Raw genomic sequence first — 10,351 nt, forward strand, 5'->3', positions numbered from 1 at the left:
CTTGTGCGGGTGGCACATAAAAGACACCATTTCGAGCGTGGCCGTTTTCGTGCGGGTGACACGTAAAAGCACCCACTACACTCTCTGAGTGGTTGGCGTTAGGAAGGGCATCCAGCTGTAGAAACTCTGCCAAATTAGACTGGAGCCTGGTGTTGCCATCCGGTTTCACCAGTCCTCAGTCAAATCGTCCAACCCATGCTAGCATGGAAAGCGGACGTTAAACGATGATGATGATATGTATATGTGTGTGTGTGTGTGTGTGTATATTATATATAAGTGCATGTGTGATAAATTGCAGCATCATGTAAAAATATCTTGCAGTATTTCTTCCCTCCAAGTTGTGTACTTTTTTTTCCAGCTAATTTTTTTTGTTTCAATCACTTTCCAACTACTTTGGCTAAGGACAAAGTGGTGGGGAGTAAGTATTTGATCAACCAAAATTCCCTGAATATGGTGTCCTGGCATGGATACAGTCCAAAAACTGAAACCAGTGAAAGAATAAATAACATACCCTCTTTTTTCCATCAGTGGTGCTACATCTTTGCAGAACAAGAATGGTGCCTTGACATTAGTTTCAAAGACCTGTTGGTAATAAGAACATTTTAAATATCAAACACCAAAATGAATACTTGGAGACAAATCAATAACAAAAAACAAAATACACTGATGATACAAACACAAAACCGTTTAAATCAAAATGAAATAATTGAACTTAAGGAAAATGTTATAATTGATTTCATAAAAATCGGTATATTCTCTTAAGACTCTCATAGGATTTCACCCCCAAATCCAATGCGTATTCAGGAGGATAACTCTAAATCTAGTGTGACTGCTCAGCTCTCATATTTGTATTAGTCATCTTAATTCTATTACATAATAAATAAAGATTCTCTCTCTCTCTCTCTCTCTCTCTCTCTCTCTCTCTCTCTCTCTCTCTCTCTCTCTTCTCCTCCACCACCAACATCATCACTTTTAATGTCCAATTTTCCATTTTTGCATTGGTCAGATGGATTTGTTGAGACACATTTTCAATGGTTGGATATCAATCCTGTAACCAACACTCCTTTGTTGTCAAACAAAGTGATGGACTAAAAGAAACATTAGAGTTTTTAGATGGGATACCTTGCAGCATTTGTTCTAGCACTTTATATGGAGTTCAAGTCCCACTGTGACCTTCATGGGTAGTAGACTTACTCCATTACCTGGTTTAACACCATCATCTGATCCTTAGATACCCTTTGCGTTGTCCACTCTGTTGCAAACACTCAGGACAGGTCTCTGGCTTAAGGATATCTTCCTAACTCCCTCCCTCTCACCAGTCTCAGAGACCCTGTAAAAGGCAATGGCCATTACTGTTCCTCCTGACTAAATGATAAAAATAATACATTTTTGACAACACTTCTCTAAAATATATTTAAACCTAGTAAAATATATTATCTACATTGACCCTTTTGTTACCATATTTCTAGTGAAACTGACATCTATATTTCGTTTTTGGATTTGGCTTACAAGATTCTTTATGTGAGTTCGTGTGTTGAAGCATATTCTGTTGTGTCTGGGGAGAGTATTCTCTTTTGGTGCCTCATAATTTAACACACTCACCGGTAAAATTTCCACTTATTTCTTTTTTATTTTTCTAAAATTTTCGTTGTGTCTTGCAATCTTTTCAATAGTTTTGACTCTGTCCGTTACTCACACTGCGTTCCTTTTTGTTTGTTTATGCGCATGTGTGTGGATCAGTGTGTGTATGTGCCTATACATGCATGTATGTATGTATGCATGTGTGTATGCACGTATGTGTGTGCATATGTATCTATCTATGTGTGTACATTTGTATGTATGTATTCTGCATATTCATGTGTTTGCATGTCCATGTTTGTGTGTTTTTATGTGTGTGTGTGTTTGTATATGTGGGTATGTGTACCTCTGTCTCCTTGTGTGTGCATGTCTGAGTGAGTGCATGTGTGTGTGTGTTTTGCAACTATGTACCATGTTTGTATGGATGGATGTGCATCTCCATATGTGTGGACATGTGTCTCCATATGTGTCCTTGTGTGAAGTAAAGTGTGTGTGTGTATATATGGTCATGTGTTTCAGTCTTCATTTGCATGTGTGCTTGTTTGTTCACATCACCTATGTAACTATCTGTCTGTATGTTAATCTGTTTACTTTCATATCCATATGCTTACATACGTGTGCATATACATATATATTCATACACCCACCCACACACACATACATACATCTCTCTACATATATATATATACATACACCCACACACACATACATACATCTATCTACATATCAGCCCACTAACTATTCTACTCTACCTATGTAAACTGTGGGTATTGGGGTATGGTATCTACTATGTATATTTCCTATTTAGTATATGGGAAGTTTCATTTATGAGGACGTACTCCCGTATTTGTCTAAGTGTTGGGTCCTTTGGGTGCTTGGATAAGATGTGGATGTCAAGTTGACAAAGGTTACCTCCATGCTGGTCCTTTGCATGTTGATAGAGTATGGAAGACTGTTTTTTGTCATCATATTGTCTCAAATGTTCAAAGTATTTGAAGAGATTTAATAAAATAATTGTTCATTAGTAAAACTAGTAGAAAGATCATAGACATTCTTTCAAAAAATGTTTCATGAAGTATTTCATTTCATATTTTGTTTGCAAGTGTCTTGATGTGAACTCATGTGTTGAAACACATTTTGCTGTATCTTGAGAAGGCTAATGCCAATAATAAACAGACACACAGGTTTAAACTTTTTCATTGTCATTTGCAACCTCATCAATAACATGCCCTCACTACTCCAGGTCTACTTCAGGAAATAAGCAGCTTAAAATATTTAAATTGTGGAAATAGATCGATAATCTGCTTGTGGGTCTTCCCTGAATGTAAATATTCTATTCATTTGTATATATAAATAATTCTCCTTACCTTATCCCAAACATCTTCAGAAGTCTGAAAGAAATGGTGAAAAGTATTAGTTTTATATCAACATTTTTATACTTGTAAGTGATTATGGAATACAGTGAATTAGGAAAATAACTTACAGAGCACATGATTACAAAATCAAAATTATTGCTATCATTAGTGTGTGCTGCCTAAAAGCAAATAACTTAAGTTTACTTATCTTTGTCTACCTAGCTGAAAACAGGTTCCACTTCTAATTCACAGTAGAATGGTACAACAATGCACTATAGAACAAAAAATGGACTATATACCTGTTGTAATTTGGTTATCTATAGTCTGATGATATTTCGGAATTACAATTCCTTCTTCAGATCTTCTTAGCTGGAGTCTTACAGCAGAGACTCCAGCTAAGAAGATCCGAAGAAGGAATTGTAATTCCGAAATATCATCAACCTATAGATAACCAAATTACGACAGGTATATAGTTCATTTTTTGTTCTATAGTGCATTGTTGTACAATTCTAAACTTTTTATTTTTAGAAAGATATTGTAGGGTAGGTGTGAGACACCAGATCTGGCCAGTTTGATCATAAAACAAGTAGAAATTTGGGGAGGATATGGTTAGGTTTAAATGCTGAACAGTTAAGTGAGGAAGTGAATACTCAAAGAAAGGTAACTCCTGTTTAAAATAATAGTCAAAGTACCATTTTAATTGTGCTGTGCTTTAGTGAAGAACCAATAAAACAACTTGATCAGAGATAACTCAAGGATAAACATACACGAGTAGAAGGCAATGCCTGATCTGTAGTTAAAGATGTAACAAGACATCTGGTCATTTATTTCAGCTGTTTCCATGTTTCGGTAAAAGTATCTCCAGAGGTTCACAACCATTATTTTTTTTTTTTTTGTGTGTGATGAATTTCTTGAACTCTAATGTTATTTATTTGCTTCTCTAAAAGAAAAAAAAAAGAAAGGAAGATACTTACATCTAATACTGGTCCAAAAGCAGGATTGATCCCAGCATTATTTACTAGGATGTCTAAACCACCAAACTTTGCAAGTGTCTAGAGAAAGAGAAAATATAAATTATATATTAAAGAGAATACTTGGTGGATGTCAGTCGATTTGATAGACTTGTTAAAGTCTGGAAAAATGTCTTGCAACATTCGTTTTGGCTCTTTGCATTCACAGTTCAAATCCTGCTGAAGTCAACTTATCCTTTCAGAGTTGATAAAATCAAGAACTGGAGCCAATCGTTCTGACATACCTAATCAAAATTGCTGGTCTTGTGCCTAAATCAGAAACCATTATTTAATATTTATTTTATTATTGCAAGAGCCAATGTATTGGTAGAGTTAGTAGAGCATTAGCCTAAGTGCTGCATGATATTTACTTATGTTCCACAATTCTAAGTCTGAATCTTACAAAGATTAACTCTTCCTTTCATCCTTCTGGATGTGATGAAATAATGTACCAGTCAAATGTACTAGAGTAGCTGATACGATCAACTATAACACCTCTAAAATATAAAACCTTGTGCCTATGTCAGAAATCCTCATTATTTTTGCAGAGGAAAGGTAGTAAGAGGAAGAGTAGTAAGGACACAATGCACTACCAGTGATTGAACTCATGGCCTTACGATCATGAACGTATACCCCTAACCACTAAGCCATGTACCTTCACTGCTCATTATTGTTGTTACTGTTGTCATTTAGACCTAGATAGATTGTGACTGAGCAGACCCAGTCAACGATACTGGAGCTATTATCAACAGAGGCTTGAAAAAGAGACTATTTTAACAAGGGAGCCTCTATGTAGCTGTTTTATCTGTTAGAAATAGCAACCAAATCTCTCCCTCCCACTCACATCCTATTGTCTTAAATAAAGGATACATTACACAATCATGTTTAAAAAAGGTAGGGTGGTCAAGATTGGATAATAATTCTGCACAATCAAGGTTTGACTGTGAGATAAACAACACTGATAAAATTTGAAAGATTAACCAAATGAGCCCATTACTTTTCATTCTGATATTTATTTTATTCACCCTTAAGGAAATGAAAGGCAAAGAGAACTGCATCAGGATTTAACCCCAGAATATGAGCATATGAACCAATTTATTGTTTTACCAACAAAAAGTTTTTTTTTTAAATTAAATATAACAAATTCAAAATAGCTAAAACATTGTACTAACTTCTTCAACAAGTTTCTTTCTGTCTTCAGGTTTTGCAACATGGCAGACTGTTCCTGCAACATTCAAACTTTTTGAAGTGAGACTAGACACTGCTTCATCAACTCTGGCTGCTTTACGACTACTAACCATTACTTTAGCACCATCTTCTGCTAGCCTCTTCGCAATAGCAAAGCCAATTCTGTAAAGTAAAAATAAAAATATAAATCATTTCTTTCAACAAGATGTCAAGTGCTTTTAATGTTATTCCCAGAACAGTGTATAGACATACTTCTCTTTTTTCAAGGTCGTTCCACTCCTTTATACTCCTTTCACAACTGAGAAAACCAACTCTTTTCCAATCCTCAACACCAACTAGTTTCATACCTCACATATCTCCCTGACAGATATCCATACACCTAATACCCTTGATTACTTTCCTACTTCCAAACTAAACTACTACTACTAAATGCTATTATTTATAGCTATGAGATTCATCATTTCTAAAAAGAATTGTTCCATGTCTCTGAAAGTGTTTAAATTCTTAAGACATCAACAACATACAATTTTCACTGGTAAGAATGGAGTTTGTAAAACAAATAAAGAAATCTGAAGGCTTGCTTTGGATCAATGTTAGAATGCCTGTCATGTCTACAGGGGATGTGAGTTTGAGTCTCACAAGTAGCCTGTAGTAACGCCTTACTAGCAGACGACCTTTCCGGTAAGCTTATCCACGCATTCTCAGGGACTAGTTCCGGAAGGAACACGGGAAGAGTCTCATGCGCATGCGTGGAATTCAACATCTAAAACGTTCCCGCTCTTTTCATTCTCTTTCTCGGTCGGCCGGCCATGAGCATGGACGGGTCAAGCTGTCTCTCCAACATCTCAGCAACCATGCCTATTTCCTCCATGAATAAATATTGTTGTGTTGATGGTTCAGAATCAGCGTTTTGTTGTTTCTACAGAATTTAGTATAGGAAAGCGGGTGTACACCTAATGGTGTATAACCACTTTCCTATAAGCCTTTGACTTTTCCTATTCATTTGATTTTTGATGCAATATTTACACACTATTATTTATAACTTTATTTGCTTCAAGATTCACCATTCCTAAATTTGCATATAATGGCAATTTTATTCATTTATTATTGTAATCAGCTACAAGAAGAAACTTAAGCCAGTATTCAATATATTCAATTATAAGATGAAGTAAATTCTAGACAAATTACAGGGATTAATGGAATCAACTGAAATCCTTGACAATGTTGCCCTAGTGACCACAGTCTAATTACAAGAAACAGTAAACGAATAAATTAGGTAAAATGTCATTTAAGAAAAACAAATATAAAAGTAGTTTTGTAAATATTAAAACACTAGAAGTTATCAACAAACACTGCCCTAGTTATATAGAGGACTTTTGGACTTATCATGGAAAAGAGAACAAGATAAGAGTATGCTATGCAAATATTGGTGGTATGCTGATATAAAGCTGAAGATTGATGTTGTTTAGCTCCACGTCAGCTTTCATTGAATAGATTTATGATTAAAAGACTTCCAGCCAAGACAATCTGACATTTTTTGTACATACATATATATGTTTGTATATATATGTGTGCATGTGTGTGTGTGTAAATTTCATAAAACAAGATGGAGTGAATGGGCTTTAATCACAAATCACAATAATTGTTTCTGTGCATTAGTTAACAGCTGTAGTTGATGAGTTTCTCATATTATACATATTATTACATAAATATTATATAAACATATATTATATAAACGGCGACGCTCAAATGGTGTTTTTATGTGCCACCTACACAGGAGTCAGTCCAGCGGCACTGGCAACAACCTTGCTCAAATGTTTGTGTATATATATATATATATATATATGTGTGTGTGTGTATTTATATATATTTATATGTATATATGCATTTAATATATATATGTATGTGTATATATATATATATATATATATATATATATATATATATATATATATATATATATATATATATATATATATATATATATATATATATGAAAGAAGGTTTGAAAATGCAATTTTAAAGATGTTTATTCACTTGACTGGTTTCACTTTTTTAGAGAAAGATTATCAAAAAAGTGAAAACGGTCAAGTGAATCAACGAAATTCTCTACTAATATACCTTGGACTATGTAGTTTCCGAGAACATAGGAATTTTGGGGAAAAACAACTGTGGGTTATTTTTGGGAATCGTTCCTCACTCGAGGATGTTTCGGAACAAGTCATCCAGATTTATTTCATTTTGTGTGTTTGTGCATCCGTAGATTTCTACCACTTACACTCATATATATGTAATTAAAGAAGTTCAAACAGGGAATTATTCCATTCAATATCATGTTTACTACAGAGATTATGTAACAAATTATACTTTATACTTCTATATTTAACTGTGCGTGTGTATTATTTATTTTTGCTTCTGATGTCTTCTGCCTTTCTATTAGAAACGTTTACCTGGGATTTTAGTTAAAGTGAAAAAAAAAGATCGTATAGAACAGATAAGTCGTCTTAATAACATATTTCTGTGTACCAGAACTATAGCTGTTATTTTTAACATAGCGAGTCTTCTGGTGAGGGCTTTAGTTGCCTTCATTGCTCGTTTGTTGCGTCAAAAGAAATCTACGGATGCACAAATGAACCAAAACGGAGAAACACCCCCGAGTGGGGAACGGTCCTCAAAAATAACCCCCAATTGTTTTCCCTCAAAATTCCTATGTTCTCGGAATCTACATAGTCCAAGGTGTATTTGTAGAGAATTTCCTTAACAAATATCCATTTTCTTTAAAATTAAGACGAATTGAAATGGACGCCAGTGAATTTTCCGAAATTCCCCCATCCCACCCCTCCTAAAACACTTTCTCCCAAAAGTTTTGAATATTCGGAATTTACATGATATAACACATATTCGTAGAAATTTTCATTGAAAAATATGCATTTTTCTGAAAATTATGATCGTCCAAAGTCGGGGCGGGGTGCAGAAATCTGTAGTTATGCCATATATTTGTGTGTGTGTGTGACAATTAATTGGCTGTCATAATAAAACTCAGAGTTTCGGATGCTGGGGCTGAAGTCTGCTCCGGCATCTCATCAGTTATTAAGACATACAAAAACACTATGAAAAAAAAACGCTGAATAAAGGGAAATTACTCCAATAGGCGTGGAGAAAGTAAAACTTCGTTCATAGAATCTGCATATATGCGTACATATACATATATATACACGTACGCGCACCCACACACACACACACGCGTGAGTGTGTGTGTGGCTGTGTGGTGAGTGCTTGCTTAGCAGCCACATGGTTCCGGACTGAGTCCAACTGTGTGGCACCTTGAGCAATTGTCTTCTACTATAGCCTCGGGCCGACTAAAGCCATGTAAGTGGATTTGGTAGACGGAAACAGAAAGAAGTCCGTCGTATATATGTATATGTGTGTCTGTGTTAGTCCCACCCCCAACATCGCTTGACAACCGATGGTGGTGTGTTTACGTCCCCGTAAAAGAGACCGATAGAATAAGTACCAGGCTTACAAAGAATAAGTCCTGGGGTCTATTTTCTCGACTAAAGGCGGTGCTCCAGCATGGTCGCAGTCAAATGACTGAAACAAGTAAAAGAGTATATATATGTAGATAGATATATATATAGATGCATATATATGTGTGTGTGTTTTCGATACAGGTGAGGGAAGCTTTTCTCGCGAATGTTGTCGCGACTATACAGTTGCTGGTGGGTCGTTCACTGTAACATGAAAAGCGATATTCAACAGTTTTATATAGGTAAATAATTCAGAAACTTACCCATCACTGGAAGCAGTTACGATGGCAACTTTGCCCGCAAGACGAGCAACAGCAGACATTCTTTCTTCTTGAAATAAAATTATTTCACTTAACACCGCTTATAAAATAGACAGCGATTAAAACGTAACACCCGGATTTCCTGACCTAATATCCTCTACTCGACCCTTTTTTTCACTATAACTGTCATGTTTCTCTTATCTTTTTCTAGTCTAACCTCTTTATAACTGTTTATTTCTTCTCCTTTAATCTATGATGGGATGTTTACTTTTCCTGGAAAACAAACATAATGTTCTTTTGTTGACACAATCTTTGTTATTTTTCCGTTTTATATCTTTTCGTATGCGTACGTTTGTGTAATAGGATCGCATGTTTGTTTATGTGTGTCTGTGTTTACATGTGTTCATGCATACGCACACGTGTATGTGTTTGCAAGTGTTTACATAAGTGCAAAGTCAAGTAAATGGATCTCAGTAACTACTTAGTTACTTAGTTACTGAATTATAGTTTAAGTGGCTGAGTATTCCACAGACATATGTACTCCTAACGTAATTCCCAAACAGAATCAGTGAGATGCAATGTGTGCCGAGGCTGGTTTTTTTAACTTTAGGTTGTCTTTCTGAAGGTTTTGTCAACAATTTCACTCAGAAGGGACTTGATCAACTCGAACATATGGTAAAAGATACTTACCTCAGGTTCCACGCAGTAAGTTCAAACCCGGGGTGGTGGGACTTCTTAATTACGAAGTGAACTTCGTAACCACTCCGCCATGCACGCATATACTAGGTATAGACGAGCGTGTATGCATATATGTATAATACATAACACAAGTGTATGTATCAGCGATGATAAACCTTGTTGTTATTGTTTTTAGCCCTAGGTCAGCTCTGGTTGAATAAATCTATGCTAAAAACGTCCCAGTGATGACCATCACACCTTACTTGCAAACGATGTATCCAGGACTCGATTATCTAATGTGTCCTTCCTTTTCTAATTTGGTAATATTTAGTTTAAAGGGGAAATGGCTACTACTTCTAGCCGGTCGAGCAAGGAGACATTTGATTCCTTTGCACGCAACGTTGCCTCGCCACTAAATCGAATCGCACTTAACTGCTATTTCTTTTTTCTTTTTTTTTTTTTTTTCCAAAAAATTTTGGGGGATTGCTGTTTTCTGTATAGGAGAATACGTTTTTGCCCAAAAATCACATTTTCAAAATTTTAGTTTTCCCCTACACCAATTTCTTAATTTTTAATTTTCTTCAGATTTTTTTTTAATCCACATAGAAAATAGAGATTAAAAATCTGGGAATTTTTTTTTTTTTTAAGAAACACTCAATACTTCTCCACCCACCCCCTCACCTACCCATCACCTCTCCGCTTTCAAAAAAATAAAATCCCAGAATGTTTCACTTTCGATTGATGTTTCACGCATG

The 10,351-nt window shown here is 35.3% G+C and overlaps 1 protein-coding gene across 2 annotated transcripts in view; it reads right to left on the reverse strand.

Moving 5' to 3' along the window:
• The window catches only part of LOC106874370 (dehydrogenase/reductase SDR family member 4), a 23,869-nt gene extending 13,967 nt beyond the window's left edge, over positions 1-9,902 (reverse strand). The window contains exons 1-5 of one of the 2 annotated variants that reach the window (XM_014922081.2): positions 9,609-9,902; positions 5,116-5,293; positions 3,908-3,985; positions 2,946-2,969; positions 512-582 (exon numbers count right to left, since the gene is read on the reverse strand). In XM_014922081.2, coding sequence (XP_014777567.1) covers positions 512-582; positions 2,946-2,969; positions 3,908-3,985; positions 5,116-5,293; positions 9,609-9,697 — 440 coding nt within the window. In that variant the 5' untranslated portion in view covers positions 9,698-9,902. Of the gene's footprint in view, positions 1-511; positions 583-2,945; positions 2,970-3,907; positions 3,986-5,115; positions 5,294-8,921; positions 9,261-9,608 lie in introns of those variants that run through there. The other variant, XM_014922082.2, reaches the window with a different exon arrangement.
• Between the last annotated feature and the right edge of the window lie 449 nt (positions 9,903-10,351).

Source organism: Octopus bimaculoides, chromosome 1, assembly GCF_001194135.2.
Source record: "Octopus bimaculoides isolate UCB-OBI-ISO-001 chromosome 1, ASM119413v2, whole genome shotgun sequence".
In the NCBI taxonomy this organism is placed as follows: Eukaryota; Metazoa; Mollusca; class Cephalopoda; order Octopoda; family Octopodidae; genus Octopus; species Octopus bimaculoides.